We start from the raw sequence: 22458 nt of genomic DNA on the forward strand, positions 1-22458 counted from the left end.
TTTAGGGAATGCAATCAGTCTCTACTAAAACCCAATTAAAAATGGAAGTGGGGTTAGTTTTTTATCATAAGGTTATAATTAATGTAAAAAATCCACTAGGGAAAAAACATAAGCGGTCATATCCGGAATAATTGAACGTGAGAATACACGTTTATCACAGAAAATAAGGTAAGGCCGTTGATTTTCAGGTAGAAAAAATTTACAATTTTTCTTCTTGTAAAAATTTGAAATTGGTCAATTTGACCCCAATACGTTAAGGGTTCTCCTTAAGGTTGAAGTGTTTAAGGTTTCTTCTTATACTTAGTTAAACCTCATGCAACCACAGTAAGGAAAACCTCAACCTCTGACTCTATCTCAACCCCAACATGGCAGAGTTTATGGCCATAAATGATGAAAATGAACGCATCACCAGAGAAGTGTTCTGCGAGGAGAACATAAAGAGTCACAGTGACTTTGTGAGCAAAGAAAAAAAAAAACTACAGCTCCCATAAAAATGTCAAAGTGCAGCAGCAAGGGTACTTTGGTCATTGTAAAATACAGCAAATGGTCTCATCTGAAGTTATTTTTCCAATCTGTCACCTGCAGTCTCTGCTGGAGAACTGGAAGTTCCGGTTTCACTCTCTATGAGATGTCACTGTCTGTTTATATCATTTATTGTTTTCAACAAACCGGTTTCTAGCCGCTGTTGTAATCCTGTAACTCCCATGCCCCGAACGCCATCCATCCATCCATCTTCATCCGCTTATCCGGTATCGGGTCGCGGGGGCAGCATGCTCCAAGTAGGGGACACCAAACTTTCCTTTCCCGAGACCACAACAACCAGCTCCGCTGGGGGTCCCAAGAGTCCCAGGCCAGGGGAGATATAATCTCATCCCCACCAAGCTCGCGCTTCCCGAGGTCTCCTCCACCGTATGGACGTGCTGGAACCCTCCCTAGGAGGCGCCCAGGAGGCATCCTCACCAGCTACCCGAACCACCTCAACTGGCTCCTTTCGACGCGAAGGAGCAGCGGCTATACTCGAGCTCCTTCGGGACTGAGCTTCTTACCTATACTCTATAAGAGATGCCAGTCACCCTCCTGAGGAAACCCATTACGCGCTCTGTACCCTGGATCTCGTTCTTTCGGTCATGACCCAGCCGTTCATGAACCATAGGTGGAGGAGGATACGCGACAAAATATGCCCGGTAATCGAGAGCTTGCCTTCTGGCTCAGCTCTCTTTTCGTCAAACGTGCGATAAACGGAAGTGAATACCGCACCGGCTGCTCCGATTCTCCGCACCAATCTCACGCTCCGTGTGGTCCCCCTCACTGCGAACAGACCCCAAGGTACTAAACTCCTCACTGTTGGGGTAGGACTCACTCCCCACCCGAAGAAAGCACTCCATGCGTTTCCTGCTGAGGAACCATGGCGTCACTGAATGTAGAGTGCTGACCCTAATCCCAGCCGCTTCACACTCGGCTGCGAACCGATCCCCGAACGCGTTCCGGTTATTCGGTCGCAAATCAATCGCGGGAGATATACCCTCTTCATAAAATACTGATCAATCTTAGAGTAAAGTTGTGTGCTGCTGACCCTGTGTAGTATCGGTTTCTTGTAATGTTCATAATCTTGTTGAGGCAACCGTTACTGTTTCACAGGTGGTGTGTGTGTGTGTGTGTGGTGTGTGTGCTGTGTGTGTGTGTGTGTGTTGTGTGTGTGTTGTGTGTGTGTGTGTGGTTGTGTGTGTGTGTGTGTGTGTGTGTGTGTGTGTGTGTGTGTGTGTGTGTGTGGTATTTGGGGATTAATCCAGTCCAATTGTTTTCCTGAGCGTTTTTAGCCCACACATTCTACCCCACACACCATCTGGATAGGCTGGTGAATTTCAAAATGCGCCCACAGGGCCCAGATGGCTCCCGCAGTTAGTAGTCAATGAACTTTGATGCATTACTGTGGAGAACTTACTGAAAGTCACAGCAGTCACAGTCTCCTGGAACCAAAATCGTGTGCTCCTTAAAATATGTCCAATTGTGTATTTCCATGCAATGAAAGCATAAAAGATGGAATCATTATAGTTACTATGATGTACTGGCCGGCCTTCTACAAGTTATTTCTCATTCCAAATCCACAGCGATACTGAAAGGCATGCTCGATATATCGAGATCGCAATCTAGATTCAGGACTCCATCCTGCAGCGCTTACATCCGTCACATCCAAAAAACCTGAAATTTCTCCCAAAGCTGCATCAACCAATGACGAGTGTGTATTACACCACATGACAGATGGCGCAGAGGAGGAGGGGTCAGGACATCTCGTGTGCCAGAGACCAGCAGAGTGGAAAAAAAAAGAAGAAGAAACCTATGGAAATGGAAACAATAAAAAATGTGTCTGAGTCATTGAAACGCAGCGATTGTTCTCTGTTCTGACTAAACCGCTGGGCTCACTTCTAGAAATAGAACCAGAGTAGAACGGACTTTGGTCGGTTTTCTGTGCTCATTTGAGTAGTTAAAGGAAAAAATAAATAAAAATAAATAGCAGCTCATCCCTGCGCGTTAACCTTACAAGATAGAACGAGTTAGCCCGCTACACCGGTCACAGAGCTGAGCGCTCTGACCATCCTGCTATGTTGATTTGAATGGGAATGACTATTCTGCTCTCATTCTATTTCTATAGGCTCACTATATCCCGGGACCAGTAGCCAACCAGTGGAGACTCTATGAAGTTATTATCCCAGCCAAGAAACAATCTCCAGTACAATGGCAAATTGCCTTTTTTACACTTGGCTTTTTGTGCGGATTAAACCAACAGTATTCAGAGCCAGGCTAGCCCTGTTTTCAGTCTTTGCGCTGATTTAAAGCTTTATTGGACAGACACGAGTGTGGTATCAATCCTCACTTCTAACTCCCCGCTGGGAATTTCCTACAGTTTTGAACCATTGCTTTGACCCAATGTGTATGAGGAGTTATTAAAGTTCATCAATCGACAATACTCTCGGAACATCATACAGCCCGCCTTTCCCCTGGACCACCTTATTGAATTCAATGATATAGGTGGCGGATGTGCCTGAAGTTTTTCTGGTCCATAAACTATGGTTGCTGGCCTTTGAACTCCCGACCTAACCCTGCACTAGCGCTGGGCGATATGGAGATAATCAGATATCACAATATGTTTGACCATATGCATCAATGCCGATATTGCAGTGTTCAAAAAATTGATGCGTTCAAAAAAATACACAATGAGATGTTAGATAAATAGTTACTAGTAATGTGGATATAATGACTAAGAGGGTAAAGGATAATGATAGAACAGCTAGGACAGTTTGGTAAGATCAGAAATGACTACTGTAACGCAGCCTTTAAAACCAGGAAAAGACAACACTCGTGCGATATTACGATTTCCAAAATCCAAAGATGATATTTAGTCTCATATATCAATGTGGATACTGTCGTTATATTGCCAAGCCCTACACTGTACTGTTGGCTGGTTACACAGAAGAAAAAGACTGACAGTGTGACCTACTGTGTGTGTGAATTTGCCTCACAGATAGATGCAAAATGCAGTAAATATTAATAATAAATAAGTAAGGGTTAATGCCTGAAGAGGAGTCCATTGTCAGGTATTAATGGACGGCGGTTCCCTGGTTACGCCTATAGGCTAAGTAATGCCTGACTAATACCTGGAACAATCATTCCAAACATGCTCCAGTAACCTTAGAGCGTAAACACGTGATTTAAAAAAATATACATCTAAATCCGAGTTTGTTAGATTTTTGACATATACAGTATTTATATAAGTTGTAATGAAATGTTAAGGCTACTGAGGGTTTTTTGTGTAGTCATTCCATGCTTCAGCCTTAAAGATGCTGAGTCACCTTCTCTCACAGTGATCTTCCACATCAGAGGCTCATGTTTAAAGGTGGAGAACGGGAAACAGGACGTGGTCAGATGTAATGTGATAAAGTCGATCAACAGCCTTTTAGGTGTTTTGCCTAATTATTTTATGTCTTATTACATGTGTATTTATACAAAACTTTTTTATGGACACCCTCCAGCCAGTCGGATGAGTATTCATCCAGACCATGGTATGAATACAGTTATTCCCTAGTTGCCTAGTTCTTTCCATGTGTCAGAACATTGATCCGTTGTCCTTGGCAGCTTATAGGGCTGACATTGAAACCACAGATTTACATGCTGGGTCCAACACGTCACATGTGTAAGAGACAGGAAATCCAGGATTTAGAGCTTTATTAGTGTTTGCTATGATGACGTTTTTACCACGATGGTCAAAGGAGGTGAAGCCCATTTTGTGGTTGTGGAAAGAATGTCATGTGACTGCTGAAATGTCTTCAACAGATCCAAGCCGAGAAGAGACAGAGTAGCAGTCTGAAAGGCTGTGCTGCTCACTGTGTGCAGCTGCTAGCGGCACTATTGTATTGTAACTATTTTAACTGTTTAACTTTTGAAAGTTGATGAAATTGTGTCATCCCAACATATCAAAGTCTTAGCCCTCCTGTTGTCCTTGGGTCAAATTTGACTCATTTTCAAAAGGTTTCTACTATATCAGAAATGTGGGTTTCTTTCAACATTTAATTCGGTGTCAAGTCATACCATAAGTTATCTCAGGAAACGTTTACATTACAGAGTAGGTCTAGACCACCTGGGGTGGAGTGGGGGGTGGGGGTGGCTTCTGGGGCTTGAGCCCCAAATGGTTTTTGGGGCCCAAAAAACAATACCTATAGTACTTCCACTTTGTGTCATTTGCCCTCTGTCTGCTGTCATACAGACGGCAAGATGCGGTGAATAATGCAAACCCTGTCAGACAGTCTCAGACTTCCATGGTGCACTCTGTTGTTCACATGATTAGAGACAGACTTGTGTTTTCTGTAAACATTACTGTGTGCTAACAATGGCAATGTCTCATTGGTGCAGAACACATCGCTGGCTGATGGAAGTCCCATGCCTACCTCTCCCAGCTCCATGGTCAACCAGTACAGACTGGAGGAGGAGCAGCAGGACGCCAACACCAGAGACCTCTTCGTCAGCGTTGATAACCCAGAGAGCCATGTCACGGCCATCGAAACCTTCATCATGTACAGAGTGGTGACCAAGGTGCGGAGCCCCTACTCTATATGTCTGTATGCATCATCAGTGGGATACATAAAGCCTGTTTGTTCTCCAAAGGTTTTCAACGTCCGGCTCCAGCTGTCTAACAAAGTTTTCTTTTATCAGTGTGCCACTGCCTCCATCACTCCATCTTGACTCTCTCACGCCAGTGGAGTAAGATGCATGTACACTGCGTGATGGAGAATACCACTGTTCTTTAAACAAAACGTACGTGTGAAATTTAAAAAGGAAAGTTTAACAGCACTGTGCTTTAAATTGCTGGTGATTCATTAAAAAATGAATAAGAAAAAGAAATCAATCAGTCCATTAGGCGTCCTTATCTTAGACAAACCACACACAGAACCGTAAACCGCCGTTTGCCCAAATGTCATGTGTGTAGTGTGTTTGTCCTGCGATGGAATGGGAATGATTTCCTAACTTGCTTTTGGCCAGTCGGCTCCTTCAGGCCGGAAGTGAACCCACAAACCCACAATTGTACGTAACACGTTTTGGTTCCATCAAGGTAACGTGACATGTCGCAAAGTGCAGTCCCATTCCTAGTCATACCGTTTCGAGCCCCTGCAGCATCTCACACTCAAGTCTGTGAGGGTACATGGCTGAGGAGGGTTCAGGGCTTAGAGGGTTCAGGGTTGAGCGTTCAGGTTTTAGGGTTCAGGGCTGGGGATTCAGGGGACATTGGGACTGAGATCAGAGTGTTTCAGTCCTACAGTAGTTTAGCTTTCAGTGCAGTACCAAGGAGAGCTTAAGGACTTGCAGAGGTCTGTGCATTTCCTGGCCACTTCCAGGTGGATCCCAGGGTTAAAGCTTCATGCTGTCTTGGTCCTGATCTGTAACCTCTCTCTCTAGACCACTCGGAGCGAGTTTGACTCCAGTGAGTTCGAGGTGCGCCGGCGCTACCAGGACTTCCTGTGGCTCCGAAGCAGACTGGAAGAAAACCACCCGACACTCATTGTCCACGTACGTATCAGCACACCACACCAGCTGCTTGACCCGAGTTTGGCGATTTGGCTGTCGCCATCTTGTTTTTTATCCAGTGGAGATTTTCCAGCAGGTAAACACAGACTTCTGGGTACTGTCCCCATTCATCTGCATGTACAGCAGAACAAATGTCTCGTTTTCAGACTTTTCAGACTATACAAGCTGACTTCTTTTGCAAGCAGTGGTGTCGCCTCCTGCTAGAAATTAGATAGAATTTGGTTAGGTTGAAGGCCCTTCTGCATTGACTTTACTTTTCAGACCCCAAAGCTTAATTTTTACAGAGTATGATTTAGAGTGGTCAGAAAACCCATAAAACCCACTTGAGATTGAGATTTTCAGACCAGAATAAAACTGGCCTGGCTCCGCCCTCTTACGTACCTCCACTCAATTTTCAATTTGCTTCACTACTCCATCTGGGTTTGCGGTATATTCTTGGGTTTTCTCAGACTCTCTGTACAACTGAAATGGACCAGAGTCTGGTATGACCGGGCCTACTGGACCAGAGTCTGGTAGGACCGGGCTACTGGACCAGAGTCTGGTAGGATCAGGCTAATGGAACAGAGTCTGGTAGGACCAGGCTAATGGACCAGAGTCTGGTAGAACCGGGCTACTGGACCAGAGTCTGGTAGGACCGGGCTACTGGACCAGAGTCTGGTAGGACCGGGCTACTGGACCAGAGTCTGGTAGGACCGGGCTACTGGACCAGAGTCTGGTAGGACCAGGCTAATGGAACAGAGTCTGGTAGGACCAGGCTAACATTAAAACTAGCTCATTACCTAGATTTTCTGTACATACAGTTATTACTTTGTCTGTTTGTACTTTTGGTTTTTATTTTTTTTAAATGTCACACATAGACTTGCTACCCCGCACACAAACCAGGCCTGTGTGTGTGTGGTGTGTGTGTGTGTGTGTGTGTGTGTGTGGTGGTGGTGTTGTGTGTGTGTGTGGTGTGTGTGTGTGTGTTTGTGTGTGTGTGTGTGTGTGTGTGTGGTGTGTGTGTGTGTGTGTGTGTGTGTGTGTTGTGTGTGTGTGTGTGTGTGTGTGTGTGTGTGTGTGTGTGTGTGTGTGTGTCCTCAGCCGCTGCCGGAGAAGTTCGTGATGAAGGGCATGGTAGAGCGCTCAACGACGACTTCATCGAGACCAGGCGGAAAGCCCTGCACCGCTTCCTCAACAAGATCTCCGCGCACCCCATACTGTCTTACAGCCAGCACTTCAAAGTCTTCCTCACTGCTGGGTCTCACACACCCCACAACACACACACACACACAAAAGGTTTGATAAGTTGTTTTTTCTTAGAAAGCTTGTTAGTAAAAAATATACTCTGACAATCACAGTACAGACATAGATTCCAAGTAACCCTGTAACATTATAAATCATAAAGCCAAGGCCATTTTATTTGTATAGCACTTTTCACCAGCAGTGCAATTTAAAGTGCTTTGCATAAAACATATTAATACAAAATTAAGAACAGTAAATAAAAGTTAAAAACAATTAATACAAAATAAAAAAAAAAAGAATCTAAAACGGGTTGAATACTAGACTAAAAGAATAAAATTCACAATGCAGTGCAAATAATTAAACAAAGGCAATATCAAAAAGGAAGGTCTTCAGCCTTGATTTAAGGAGCAGAGTGTGGGTGCCGATCTACAGTTTACCAGGAATGTGTTCCAGATATACGGAGCATAGAAACTTAACGCCGCTTCCCCCCTTTTTTGTTCTGCTTCTGGGGATGCTAAGCAGACCTGTCCCTGATGACCTAGAGGCCTCTAGCAGATCTGACAGGTAGTTTGGCCCTAGACCATTTAGCGATTTATAAACCAGCAGAAGAATTTTGAAATCTATTCTTTGGGGCACAGGAAGTCAGTGTAAGGACTTCAGAATTGGACTGATGTGATCAGCTTTCCTTGTTGGTGAGGACGCGAGCAGCAGCGTTCTCAATCAGCTGCAGCTGTCGGGTTCATTTTTTAGGGAGACCTGTATGACACCGGTACAGTGGTCTAGTCCACTGAAGGTAAAGGCGTGGATAAGTTGAAAGTCCTTTTACCCTTGATATGTTTTTAAGGTGGTAAAAGGCTGACTTTGTTATTGCCTTAATGTGACTACTAAAGTTCAGATCGGAGTCCATAATTACACCGAGATTTCTGGCTTTGTCTGCAGTTTTCGGATTCAATAAGAACAGCAGCGCTGCTACTCTGATCTAACCAGGTTTCAGTTAAAAACATAAAATCCACATTGTGTTTAATAAAAAAATCATTGATTAAAAGTGATTTCCCTGCTAAAGATCTGACATTTAATAGAGTTATTGTCAGTGTATTAAGGGCGGTGTCTGCCTCCTATCTCGGGGCAGGCTGTGGTAGACAGGGAATCGATGCCACATTGACTGTTTGCAGATGAGTGATGTTTACCACTTTGCCGACTCACCACATCGTGTGGTCTGTTGTTAGTAACAGCTGAAATGATGTAGCTGTTCTGTGGCCTCGTAGAGGAGGAGGAGGATTATTGGAGGGTGCGTTTGGAAGGTATGTTTGGACATGGGCTGTCAGGATGCAAACCGTCAATCATAACTCTGTCTGCAGGGCACGCCGTATATTACCACAGCATCTGGCTGCCGCGTGCATTGGGATGAATCCCATCGCTGCAGATTAAAATTGTCAATGAAACCTATGTTGTGACGCTTGCAGGTAATCTGTAGCCAGGTGTTGAGGCCGAGAAGTCTGCTAAAAGATGCTTTTCCGCGACCTAGAGAGGGAAGTGGGCCTGAAATTAAAAAAACATTTCCCAGTGCTCTTTAAAGAATCTATAAAATCTCGCTTTGTGCGCTCACTTTCCCAGTAGGAAATGTCATTGTGTCCACAGTGGACCACGATGCGTTTAATGGACGTTGGGAATGAGGATATCAGCTCCACAACTTTAGCCAGTATGTCTGCAGCCTTGGCTCCAGAACAGCAGTGTGTGACAGAATTAAAAAAGCGTTGTATTTGGAGGGAAGAACGGACGTGGAGTGGGGGGTTTTGGATGGGCAGTGTCAGGAAGAAACCAGTCAGTAGCAGTTTCAGATGGACGAGGAAGAGAAGATTGCTTCCTCGTATTGGTGTTCAATCCGTCCGGGCAGCTGAGGCCACCTGAACGTCACATCACCGCGTCTTTTAGAAGCTTTCGACGTGACACAGCTCGGGGGTCATATAGATGTATAGAATAGAGTTGTATTGCTTAGCGCTGGGTATCATATTACATTTTTGATACCGGCACCGTTCCTACACCATACTTTGATACCAATGTCATAAAACAAACACAAATGACAACATTACACACTACCAGGGAGGCAATTTAGTCTGCGCCTAAAAGTACTGAATTGGGGCGACCGGATACACAGCTGGTAGAGCGGGTGCCCTGATATAGAGGTTTACAAACCTCGATGGAGCGGGTCCAGGTTTTGCCCCCCCCCCCCCCTTTCATGTCTTCATCTGTCCTGTCAAACAAAGGCCTAAAAATGCCCAAAAAATAATCTTAAAAAAAAAAAAAGAAGTACTGAATTTAATCCCCAGCTCTAGTATCACGTCTCTCTTGGAGAGATAGAATAAATTACAATGATGTGTACCATAGATCTGACCGGTCTTGAATCTCAAGGTGGAGTCATAGATTAGACTGATAGAATAGATGATAGATAGATGAATAGATCAAGCATCTTTTTATGGTCTATAACACTCCAGTTATATGGAATGCCTTTCGGCCAGTATGAACTGTTAGGAGCTTTATTAACCTTGGTGCTAATTAAAGCGCTGGTGTGTGACCCCGGCAGGAGTTGATGTCTCACAAGAAGCAGGGTCCGGGCTTCCTGAGCAGGATGGGGGAGACGGTGAGGGCGGTGGCCAACTCGGTGCGAGGCCTGAGGAGCCGGCCCGAGGAGTTCACGCTGATGCAGGAGTATGTGGAGGACTTCAGTACCAAGATCTGCTCTGTGGACAAAGTCACGCAACGGATCATCAAGGAACAGAGAGGTACTCCAACAAGCACAGTGAGGAAAAGTGCTTCTACGTAGAACAGGAACCATTCCCACACAGTGGCCGAGGCTGCCGTACAAGGTGCCACCCGCTCATCAGATAAACACTCGCACACATTTACACATTTTCGACCTTCCAATTAGCAGCCGACCGCTCTACCACTGAGCCACAGCCGCCAGTTAGAAATACTCTTTTGAAACTAAGCAAGGCCTGATGTGTCAAAGTGACCAATGCTACTTCACTAATGGACCATATATTATACACCTAAAACTGAAGTATTTTAAACTAAGTAAAGCGCTGTAACATGAACAGTCTATAGACAGTCTATAGATTATAGAGGGTTAAATATAATGCGGGTGGTTTTATTGTCATTACCTGTTCTGGTATGCTATGGAAATGTGCCTCAAATTTGTACTTAATGTCCTTGGTTGCATTCCACTCCTGGTCAGGCCCCTCTGAACTTAAAAGGTACTGGGCAAACACATTGCTGACTCGGTATGTTTCAGTGTGTCCTCTGTGCTCCCAGAGTATCTGGACGAGCTGAAGCAGTACAGCCCCACCTACAGCCAGTGGGCGGAGTCAGAGGAGGAGCTGGCCGAGCCGCTGAGGGCCGTGGCCAGCTGCGTGGAGCGATGCGGTCTGGAAACGGAGGAGCAGATCCAGCATCTGTCTGAAGTCCTCGTCCCTGCTCTGCACGAGTACGTCCTCTGTGCCGAGACCCTGAAGGTGAGTCCTCCGCACCCGCCTTAACATAGTACAGTAACATAATGAACACCTGTCCTGGCCTCACTTTATTGGCTTCCTGTATGATTCAGGATGAATTTGAAGATCTTATTGCTTGTCTTTAAGGCTTTAATTGGTCTGGCCCCTTTGTATCTGGCTGGACTCTTACATCGCTACACACCAGTCAGAACACTGGGCTCAACCAACCAGTGGCTTTTATATGTGAATGGACTGTTCTTGTATAGTACTTTTCTAGTCCGAGCACTTTGAAAAACACTCACCGAGATCAATTGTGGTGGGGAACCTGTCTTAGGCTGTTATGAGACGGAGAGACAACATCCAGGCGGAGTTCGAAGCCAAGAAGGAGGCCCTGGAATCCAGAAGAGTGGACCAAGAAGCAGTAAGAGCAATTTGACACACACACACACACACACACACACACACACACACACACACACGGTTGGTTGGTGTGTCCTCCAGTCATCTTCTGGAGGTGTAATATAGTGAGTCCTCTCCCACAGGACCACCCTCAGCTCATATTGGGGAGAAGGATGAGCTTCCTGTGAGGATTATCAAAATATCCAGGCTTGTGGCCTGGAAGTCAGTCGTGAGCTCAGTGGGAATAAGAGCCGTCAATATTATTTCACACTGTAAGCCCAGCAGCTAATCGCGGCGTAATGAAAATTCCCATATAGCCTCTATAGATGGCGACTCGCTTCAAAATGTCAGGAGACAAAGAGTGAAGACGGAAAGTTAGGCAGGCAAAGGACAGAGCTATTTTCAGAGGTGTGTGTGTCTCTCACTTATTCCATCTGTGAGATTTTAATTAAGAAGCAGGACTGAGATTTCACCCCACAGACTGGGATTGTATCCCTGCTTTAATTAGGTGTGTGTGTGTGTGTGTGTGTGCTTCTACCTTTTACAGATCTGCACTAATAAGAAGGGAAATGTCAAATAGACCCTTTGTTACGGTTTTCTTGTTATTGTCTTTTTTTGTCAAAGAGAGGCGATGTGGCCCAACACCGGGCTCAACGAGAGGCCCCGACGCTTTCATTCAGCTCTTATCTGATTTCATAATGTATTAGTTATTTGGGAAAAATGTTGATTTGTAAGAAGTTGTCATTTCGTACTCAGAGTCCATCGGTGGGCATGTCAGTGATCCTATAGAGGTCCAAGGAAGTGCAGCCATAGCACAAGTATTAATCAAAATCACCTTAATGTCATAACACAATTTGCAGTATTAGCTGTCATTAACATCAAACACATCTAGTTCTCTTCCCAGAAACACTATGAAGCCTTTTTACTTATTGTTTGCAGTCTGGTTTCCATGGTAAAAACAGACGGGTCCTTGTAAAAACGAGACGAGAAACGTTCTCCCCCGGGAGGACAGCAGGGAGCAAGTTCAGGGGACCTTTGAGACTTTTTGAGCGTTGTTTCCTTCTCCTGCAGGTATGACAGCACAGCTGTGTGTTGTCAGAGGATCCGTGGTGCTTCCAATTCAATCCAGTTTGTTTCAAAAATGGAAGTTTTAGCATGAGCTCGGGCGCTGACCTGTTTCAACCCAAGTGGAGGTGGAGAGCAGAGGTTTCTGTGTGTCAGCACGTTTTATAGGCCACATGCTGTTTTTGGGGTCCCCTGGTCCAGTGGGAGTCCAGGTCCTCCTGGCATTTTGGTCATTGGTGCATTAACACCTACATGTGACTTGCTGGGTGCTGCTTCTAAATGGTCTTGTCCTCCTCTTGTCTGAAGAGACATGTGTTCCCTTTGTTTCAGAGCTGGATCAGGCTTGGAAAGTCTTTGTCTGTGAGATCTCTGTTTAATACCCGGGTTCACTCTCCTTTATCTGATGGTCCCAACAAAAACAAAAAGAAATGCTGCCTGGAAGTTCTCAACACACTATGAATCTGTTTCTATGAATGAGAGGAGAGTGCCAACATCAAAAAATTTGATTGTGAAAAGGTCACTTTGATAATTTTTCACGTTGTTACTATCCTTCCACTGCAGCTCAACAGAGACAGAGAAACAGAGAGGGTTTTTTGTTTGTGTGTGAGACCTGCAGTTTGTCCCCATCACTTAGACGAGAAGTGCATTAGGACGCAAACTCTTTCCAGCCAGGGTGAACAGGAGGAAGGACTACACACACACACGTGGGAAATTAGCAAACCTGTTCCACCACCTTCTGATTAATTTGACCATTTAGTTGTGAGGGAAAAATCTGAACACATAAATGAACATGTGTTTATGTACGTTGGGTACACACAAATCTGACTTTTTCAAATACAAAAAAGCATCTTAATAAAGTTAACATGTCTGGCCCTTGATGTTATTCTCATCTTCCAGTGTGGCCCTTAGTGAAGTGCAGGTTGATACTCGTGTCCTAGAGGCTTTGGATATTAATTCTTGAATTACATTATCCCCCCTCACATGTCAGATCACATGTTTTCTGGCCAACGGATAAAACCACCAGCTTGGCTGCCATACTAATTTGATAACTGGAGGTCACATCTCATAACTCAGCTGTCTTGTGGTGTCTTATTTTAACTCCTCGCTATGCGGAGCAGGGTGTGTCTTTAGAACACTGCTGCAACTTTGTTTTCTATCGGATCTGGACCCGGGGCTGGAAACAACGGAGCAGTCCTCCAGAATGCTCAAGACTGAGCAGACACTCAGAACTGTCCTCAGCGATACCATGCACAACTTTAAACAGCAAAGACTGAAATCCATCTCTCCTGGAAACGTGTACTTGACAGACAAGGACAGCTATTCCTGTGAATCAACCTCTCCAGACAGGGGAGGTGTTTCTAGGACAGGACACAGCCAACAGGGGGCAGTGTTGCTCTGATTTAGAAACCCGGTGTGTTGCACCAAGCCCTGTTCCACTAGGATTGGAGTGAAGTTATTATTTATCAAGTTTGTTTAAAGACATGGCGTGTAAACACATTAGGAGCGTAAAGACTCATTATATGATGTTTTATGGGTACTCTTACTGAAGGATCTTATCAAACAGTACCTGTCTCCTGAATCTGTTGTTCTCCCGTGAAATGTACAGCACAACTTTGTTTTACGTTTTGTCTCGTTCTCTAATGTGTAACAGACTGAACCACTGTCCTTGGTCTCTCTCTGTCGGTCTCGGTCTGTCTTTCTGTCTGTCTCTGTCTCCTTTTGCATGCTGCAGATAAGTGAGTCTTTTTCACATTTAAGTTATTGTCCAACTTGCTGACAGAACAAGCTGTATGCACATCAAGGACACAATCTAGCCTTCCACTATTAATAATCCAACTTGATAGCGAAACAGTTGCTTATTTGGAAATACACAGAACAACATTAGCATTCATGTGGAGTCATAGTCGTGTCCTCAATGTGCGTCTGATGTTTATTAATCTTTTATCAGTACTGCCAAACGCCACGGCTTTCACATTACCCATCATCACACAAATGTGAAGTCTGTCTGTCTCTCTCTCTGTCCTGCTGTCTTTCTGTCTGTCTGTCTCTCTCTCTGTCCTGCTGTCTGTCTGTCTGTCTTTCTGTCTGTCTGTCTCTCTCTGTCCTGCTGTCTCTCTCTGTCCTGCTGTCTTTCTGTCTGTCTGTCTCTCTTTGTGTCCTGCTGTCTGTCTCTCGCTCTGTCCTGCTGTCTGTCTGTCTGTCTGTCTCTGTCCTGCTGTCTCTCTCTGTCCTGCTGTCTTTCTGTCCTGCTGTCTGTCTCTCGCTCTGTCCTGCTGTCTGTCTCTTGCTCTGTCCTGCTGTCTGTCTCTCGCTCTGTCCTGCTGTCTGTCTGCCTCTCTCTGTCGGCCTCTTTGTCTGTCTCACTGTCTGTCGACCTATGTCTCTCTCTGTCATCATCACACAAATGTGAAATAGCATATGTATTTCTTTTTCTTTTTTTTCTTCTTTTTTTTTACAAATAACAGTTGAAATGATAAAGTCACTTGTAGATCACCAACTTGTACAACATGTTAACCATTAAGATTTAATCAAACTTTTTACAAAATGAATCAAAACAAGGACAGCGAGTAAATGCATGTTAAATAAGAAGTAACACACTATTACCAAGCTCGTTTACAAGATACTCAGTCATATGTTTCAATCAGTCATTTAATCAATTCAATCAAATCAATGTGGTCATGAATGATCAGCTACTACTTCTAGTACATCTACCTTACTTGTGTATATCAAACTATAGTAGGCTCTAAATGCACTGATCTACACACACATCACATATTTAACTTTTGCTCTCACTTGGTTGTGTATTTGTCAAATGTAGCACTCCAGAGCTAAAGGAGTAAACTCTTAAAGGTTTAATGTGAAGTCAGGCAATTAATAAATGCTGAAATAATTCAATAACCGGTTAAATATTTAAAGTATTCGCTCGTGAAGAGCATAGTGGGGCTCAGCAGTGGTCTAGATTAATTGAGACCAAATTGTTAAGTGAAGTTGGTCAGTGTATTTTTTGAAAAGGTCCAAACTCCTGCAACACTTGGACTACATATAACAACTTAGTCTATATTTAGGGGATTGCTCCAGTGCAGTCGGAGGTTCAGCCGGATGTCCCTCATTCAGGCCAGATGTCCGTCCCCGTCCTCTGTCTCTGTGTCGGCGTTCTAACCTCTGGTGGATTTCTGAGGACTCTAGTTACCTGGTCCTCAGATCTCTGCAGGGTTAATCCAGACAGCTAGCTAGACTATCTGTCCAATCTGAGGACTATGGTTACCTGGTCCTCAGATCTCTGCAGGGTAAATCCAGACAGCTAGCTAGACATCTGTCCAACTGAGTTTTCTTTTGACACTAAAACTACTTCTGAACGTACATGTTCCACCAAACAACTTCCTTCCTGAGACTATTTAGTAAGTAAGTAAGTAAACTTATTTCTATAGCACTTTTCACAGACCAGGGTCACAAAGTGCTGCACAAGTTTATAAAAAAATAAATAAAACACATAACAGAAACTAAAACACAGTATTGAACTAAAAACAGTTTAAGAGGCACTGTGGCGCCGTCCACGCTTAGCCCCGCCCAAGACGATTAGGACAGGTTTAAGAAATGCAATAAACCACAAGCAGGTTTTACTCCCATCCAGAAGAGGCTGTGTGGATGGGAGACTAGGAACAACTTGAACTGAATGTAATAAGTAGTAGTAAGTGTGTGTGTGTGTGTTGTGTGTGTGTGTGTGTGTGTGTGTGTGTGTGTGTGTGTGTGTGTGGTGTGTGTGTGTGTGTGTGTGTGGTGTGTGTGTGTTGTGTGTGTGTGGTGTGTGTGTGTGTGTGTGTGTGTGTGTGTGTGTGTGTGTGTGTGTGGGTGTGTGGGTGGTGTGGTGTGTGTGTGTGTGTGTGTGTGTGTGTGTTCTCGCTACAGACACGAGGTGGATGGTCTGGCGGACCGCGTGGAGCTAGCCAACAACGCCTTGAAGGGGGACTGGTCCCACTGGAAGAACAGCATGAAGAACTGACCTCAAATCAGCCTTTCTATCCACCGCCGAGAAGAACGTGGGGTACTACGAGCAGGTGAGCTCCAGATTGGGACTTTGTAGATGGGGTCACCATGTAAGACCTCTGAATATTAAAACTCTGCTCTGATACGAGGGATCAATATTTGAGGGTTCATGAAGCCAACAGTATTTAGCATACATGAGACTAATTCCTAATCATAGAAGCCCATCCTCAGTCTATGAAACATCTGTCTTCACACGTCAATGGATTTCTTATTATTTATTTCTTTTTTTCATTTTTTTCATTTAAAAGGGACAACGCACATTTATCAACATGAGTCCAGCATGTCAATGTGCCAGATTTAGCCATGCAGGCTAATTTTAATCTGAAGTTGCTAGCAGGTTGATGGTTTAAACAGAAAACATGAAATAAGCTACAGAAATACACATATGCATTAAACAAGGACACAAAAATGTAGACAAGTGAAATGACACAACCACTATTCCAGATCATAACAGGTGGTTGCAGTGTTTAATTATACATGAGATGGTGGGGTGGACTCCTTCCTGATTAAAGAAGCCCATCATCACTCTTTACACATCAATGGGACTGTTTGTGTGAGTGGGATCGAAAGGGGGTGGGGGGGCACCAGAAGACGTTGGGGTACAGGAGCAGCTGATTGGCTTTCAAGTCTCAACAGTTATTAGTTATTGGCCCCCAAAATTGAAGTACTTGTTGTATTTTTGGCTAGTTTACTTGTATAATCAAACATCAGATTTTATAAACTACATGTGTTGAGTGTGCAAGAATCTCAATGTGGAAAGTAACTAGTAACTAAAGCTTTCAGATGAATGTAGTGGAGTAAAACGTACAACATTTCTCTCTGAAATGTAGCGGAGTAGAAGTAGAAAGTGGCATTAAAAGAAAAGACACAAGTAAAGTACTAGTACCTCAACGTTTGGACTGAAGTACAGTACTGGAGTAAATGTACTTAGTTACGTTCCAGCACTAAGTACCTCGGTGCAGATCTTAAAAAATACACACACACACACAATTAAATATCCATCCATCCATCCATCTTCGTCCTCTTATCGGTCATCGGGTCGCGGGGCAGCAGTTCCAGCAGGGCCGCTTGTACTCTGTATCTGGTTCTTTGGGTCATGACCCAGCCTTCATGACCATAGGTGAGGGTAGGAATGAACACTGACGGTAGATCGAGAGCTTTGCCTTCTGGCTCAGCTCTCTTTTCGTCACAGCGGTGCAATAAATGGAATGTTATACCGCTCCCGCTGCTCCGATTCTCCAAACAAGACCCCGAGGTATTTAAACTCCTTCACTTGGGGTAAGGACTCACTCCCTACCTGAAGAAAGCACTCCATCGGTTTCCTGCTTAGAACCATGGCCTCAGATTTAGAGGTGCTGATCCTCCCACAGAATGTCCCGGTCATACGTCTTCTCCAGAGCCACAAAACATATGTAGATAGGCCTACTCCCAGGCTCCCTCCAGAATCCTTGCGAGAGTAAAGATTTGATCAGCTGTTATTTGCACACACCCTCTGGTCCACCTTTTTTAAAGAGGGGAACCACCACCCCGGTCTGCCACTCCTTAGGCACCGTCCCAGACCTCCACACAATGTTGAAGAGGCGTGTCTACTAAGACATCCCCTCCACACCCAGAGCCTACAGCATTTCTGGACGGATCTCATCAATCCCTGGGGCTTTACCGTTGTGGAGTTGTTTAACTACCTCAGCGACCTCCACCAGGGAAATTGATGACAATCCCCCATCATCCTCCAGCTCTGCCTCTACCACAGAGGACCTGTCAGCTGGATTTAGGAGTTCCACAAAGTGCTCCTTCCACCACTCTATTACTTCCTCAGTTGGGTCAACAGCGTCCCCTCCTTACTGTATACAGCTTGGATGATTCCCTGCTTACCCCCTGAGGTGGCAAACTGTTTTCCAGGAGCACCTTGGTGCCGACCGAAAGTCCTTCTCCATGTCTTCTCCGAACTTCTCCCACACCCGCTGCTTTGCCTCTGTCACGGCCGAGGCTGCAGCCCTTTGGGCCCGTCGGTAACTGGTAAATGCCTCCGGACATATCCCGGAGGACTCCTTCTTCAGTTGGACGGCTTCTCTGACCACCGGTGTCCAACAGGGTGTTCGTGGGTTACCGCCCCTTGAGGCACCTAAGACCACAGCTCCCCGCCACAGCTTTAGCAATGGAAACTTTGAACGTTCGACCTTCCTCCACAGGGCTCAAAGACCCCAGTCCATAGCTTTCAACATTGTCTCTGTCTTCATCCGGCTGCTCAGTTGTCATGGAGACGGATCACTTGTTAAATGTGAAACGTTGGTCAAGTGGCGTTCTCATCCACCACCAAAGACAGAAGTGTTTGGAACGGAAAATGGACAAAAAAATAAACGTTTTTGGGAAAAGGTAAGCAAGGAAATTGGACATGGCTCAACTGCAATGTGTGGATGAAGGCCACGAGATGCAGTGGAAAAGGCCCAGAATAAGCTGCTGAGGTTGGTCAAGTTCTCAAAATAAGCCATGATAGAAATTGTCTGACCTTATTTTTATGGACTGAATGTTCAAACTCCTCGCTGTTTCAACCTGGGAGCATTTAACCAAGGAGTACGGAGATACTATAATAAGTAAGTGAAGAAGAGAAGAAAATGGGGAAGAGACATTCGGAAATCCAGATTAACGAGCAGGCAGCCAGCAAAGCCGGCGGGGGAATTAGACGTTAAAAAAAAAGAATGGAGCTGTTTGGACGGAGAGAGCATTACAGCAGCAGGAGAAGGAGACGCTGAAGCTGGTACCGTAACAATCGTTTACTCCGTTATAGCGTTTTGGTCGTCCTGCCGGAGTCTACGCATGCAGTCAGGACAGAGACATGCTTCTGTCTGCTTTGGGTGTATTTTGGTCCTGGAGGCTGGAGCTGCGCCAGCAGAGGGTAGCGCCGCTTTATTTTTCCCCAAACAACTGGCTCGTGAAAGCTGTCAGCTCCTACACTGTATTTCCTGGGGAAGCTCTTAAAGACCTTTAGGGCCCTATTTCACGATCTAAGCTCACGGCTTGAAGCGCCCGGCGCAGGTGCGTTTGGGGCGTGTCCTAATCCCTTTTTGCTAGTTTGATGGCAATAAAAAGGGTCCGTATACCGGGCCTATGGTCCTAAAGGGTTGTACTTAGTGTCTTCATTAATCAGATGTGTGTTCTGGGTAACATGCAGTCACCCAATCAGAGGTCCTCTCCCATTCCCTTTAACAGCCAGGCATGTTTGGACCTTGGAGTATTGCTATCATGATGGAGGAGTTGCACCGTAATATTGGTGTGTGTGTGTGTGTGTGTGTGTGTGTGTGTGTGTGTGTGTGTGTGTGTGTGTTTGGTTTGTGTGTGTGTGGTGTGTGTGTGTGTGTGTGGTGTGTGTGTGTGTGTGTGTGTGTGTGTGTGTGTGTGTGTGTGGTGTGTGTGTGTGTGTGTGTGTGTGTGTGTGTGTGTGGTGTGTGTGTGTGTGTGTGTTGTGTGGTGTGTGGTGTGTGTGTGTGTGTGTGCTGTGTGGCATTGTCATGAGGCTAGAGCATTTTTCTAATCTCTGTCAAATAAACAATGACATATTTTCTGACTGACTTCCGACCAGTTGTTGTTGGTCATGGCGCGGCCACTTCCCGCTGTCTCAAGATAGCATACCCCAGAATGCACCTGAACACACCGCCCTGTAGATGTACTGTGTCTACTGGCTCAGTAGCTCCTTACCTATGGTACTGTCAGGACCCTCATACTCTGCTTCTGACTGTAGTATCCTTACCTAGGTACTGTCAGGACCCTTATACTCTGCTTTCTGACTGGCTAGTAGTCCTTACCTAGGTACTGTCAGGACCCTCATACTCTGCTCCTGACTGGCTAGTAGTCCTTACCTAGGTACTGTCAGGCCCTCATACTCTGCTTCACTGCGGCTAGTAGTCCTTACCTAGTACTGTCAGGCCCTCATACTCTGCTCCTGACTGGCTAGTAGTCCTTACCTAGGTACTGTCAGGCCCTCATACTCTGCTTCTGACTGGCTAGTAGTCCTTACCTATGTACTGTCAGGGCCCTCATACTCTCTTCTGACTGGCTAGTAGTCCTTACCTAGGTACTGTCAGGACCCTCATACTCTGCTTCTGACTGCTAGTAGTCCTTACTAGGTACTGTCAGGACCCTCATACTCTGCTTCTGACGTCTAGTAGTCTTACCTAGGTACTTTCAGGACCCTCATACTCTGCTCTGACTGGCTAGTAGTTCCTACCTCGGTACTGTCGGGCCCTCATACTCTGCTCCTGACTGGCAGTAGTTCTCTTACCTAGGTACTGTCACGGACCCTCATACTCTGCTTCTTCGACTGGCTAGTAGTTCTTACCAGGTACTGTCAGACCCTCAACTCTGCTTCTGACTGCTATTAGTTCTTACCTAGGTACTGTCAGGGCCCTCATACTCTGCTTCTGACTGGCTAGTAGTCCTTACCTAGTGTACTGTCAGGACCCTCATACTCTGCTTCTGACTGGCTAGTATCCTTACCTATTACTCTCAGCCCTCATACTCTGCCCCTGACTGGCTAGTAGTCCTTCCTAGGTACTGTCAGGGCCTCATACTCTGCTCCTGACTGCTAGTAGTTCTTACCTAGGTATGTCAGGGCCCTCAATACCTCGCTTTCTCTGACTGGCTAGTAGTCCTTACCAAGGTACTGTCAGGACCCTCATACTCTGCTTCTGATTGGCTAGTAGTCCTTACTGCGCATGTGCAACTCCAACAAAGATGGGACGGAAGTGAGATGTCTCACTCTGTAGCAAAAGCAGAGAGGTCAACACACAGGGTGAAAAGAGGAGCTGCAGCAAGTGCAGTACAACAAAAAGATGGTGTTTTCTGAAAATTAAACTACAACAACCTAACAGTTATGAACCTGAAAATGAGATTAATATGAGAACTTTAAGATCTGCTGATGCGTGCGTGGAAGCAGCCAATGATCACTCAGCTTCTGGATGGGAAAGCATTTCTAGTACAGCCATTGAAACTATTTGGTATAAACTGAGCTTAAAATATTTTTTTTGCCTACATACATGGATACAGCAATTAATACACACAACAATACAGACAAACAAGGCTGATTTCTCCATATTTATGAGTTTTACCATGGATAAATTTAGCTCTTACTTTGGAATGTTTCAGTAATTAAATATTAATGCATGTTTCTTAATTTGAACACTCAGAGGTATGGAAACACATCTGTGTGTATTAATGCTGCATGTAAGGCTTCCCTTTTGATGAGTAACATAATAATGTTGGAAAATTAACGATTCAAAGCACTGGACCACAACAGTGCTTGCAGCTAGAGTCTAGATGTAAGAGGTGTTCAGGAAAGGCTTTGGACTGTTCCTCATGTTGAAGCAGTGCACATTAGTAGGAGAAATATTCAGCTTATAGAAGACGAATATTTCAACTTTTTCATCTGCTAAAAGCTAAGCTGCTAATCTTAACATGTGGCGAATTTGCTCACCACCTAACTATTCTATAAGTATTTCATTTTTCATATAAGGTACTTCAACTCTTGGGTGAGCTGACTGTTTGCATGGAGGTGTACCATTTTTAGTCTCTGGCATGTAGGGCCGGGCAATTTATCGGTATTATATTGACATATGAGGCTAGATATCATCTTCAATTTTGGATATCTTTATATGACACAAGTATATTACAGTAAAGTGATGTCACTTTATGAACTCACCAGTTCTATTATTTGCCTTTAACCACTTAGGCATAATATAGGTATTTGGTCAAAAAATAGCTCTTTGTTTTTCTCACTATGACCCAGCTCTACTGGCATGGTACTGTGTATGCAGCTGTCAGCTGCTGATCATAACATCCGCATTAACACCCAGTGTGGTAGTAAGCAGCATTTACATAGCTTATGAAGTTGTTCTGAGAAACACCTGTGTTTAGCTGCTAAATGCTCCGCTATGTTCACCAGCTCGTCCCTAGTCTCGCATTGCCACAACCTCCTCCACAGTGCGGAAGAGGAAGGTCTGGCTAGTCCACACAACACCTGCTCTGGTTTATTGGAATTTCTTTTAACCAATCACTATTGTCTTGGGGGCGGAGCTAAACTCTGGAGGGAGTCACGGTGCCTCTGCTAAATAGTCTCAGGAAGGGACTTATTTTGGTGGAACATGTGTACGTTTAGAAGTAGTTTTAGTCGTCAACA

The 22458-nt window shown here is 44.9% G+C and overlaps 1 protein-coding gene across 1 annotated transcript in view; it reads left to right on the top strand.

Moving 5' to 3' along the window:
• LOC116685863 (sorting nexin-7-like) overlaps positions 1-22458 on the top strand; it is a 39117-nt gene that overhangs the window by 3979 nt on the left and 12680 nt on the right. The window contains 8 exon segments of the mRNA XM_032510820.1: positions 4906-5085; positions 5947-6057; positions 7156-7195; positions 7198-7311; positions 9876-10076; positions 10606-10805; positions 11116-11202; positions 16146-16300. Of these exon segments, the coding sequence (XP_032366711.1) occupies positions 4906-5085; positions 5947-6057; positions 7156-7195; positions 7198-7311; positions 9876-10076; positions 10606-10805; positions 11116-11202; positions 16146-16300 (1088 nt within the window).

The sequence above is a fragment of the Etheostoma spectabile genome, unplaced genomic scaffold (assembly GCF_008692095.1).
Source record: "Etheostoma spectabile isolate EspeVRDwgs_2016 unplaced genomic scaffold, UIUC_Espe_1.0 scaffold272, whole genome shotgun sequence".
Lineage (NCBI taxonomy): Eukaryota > Metazoa > Chordata > Actinopteri > Perciformes > Percidae > Etheostoma > Etheostoma spectabile.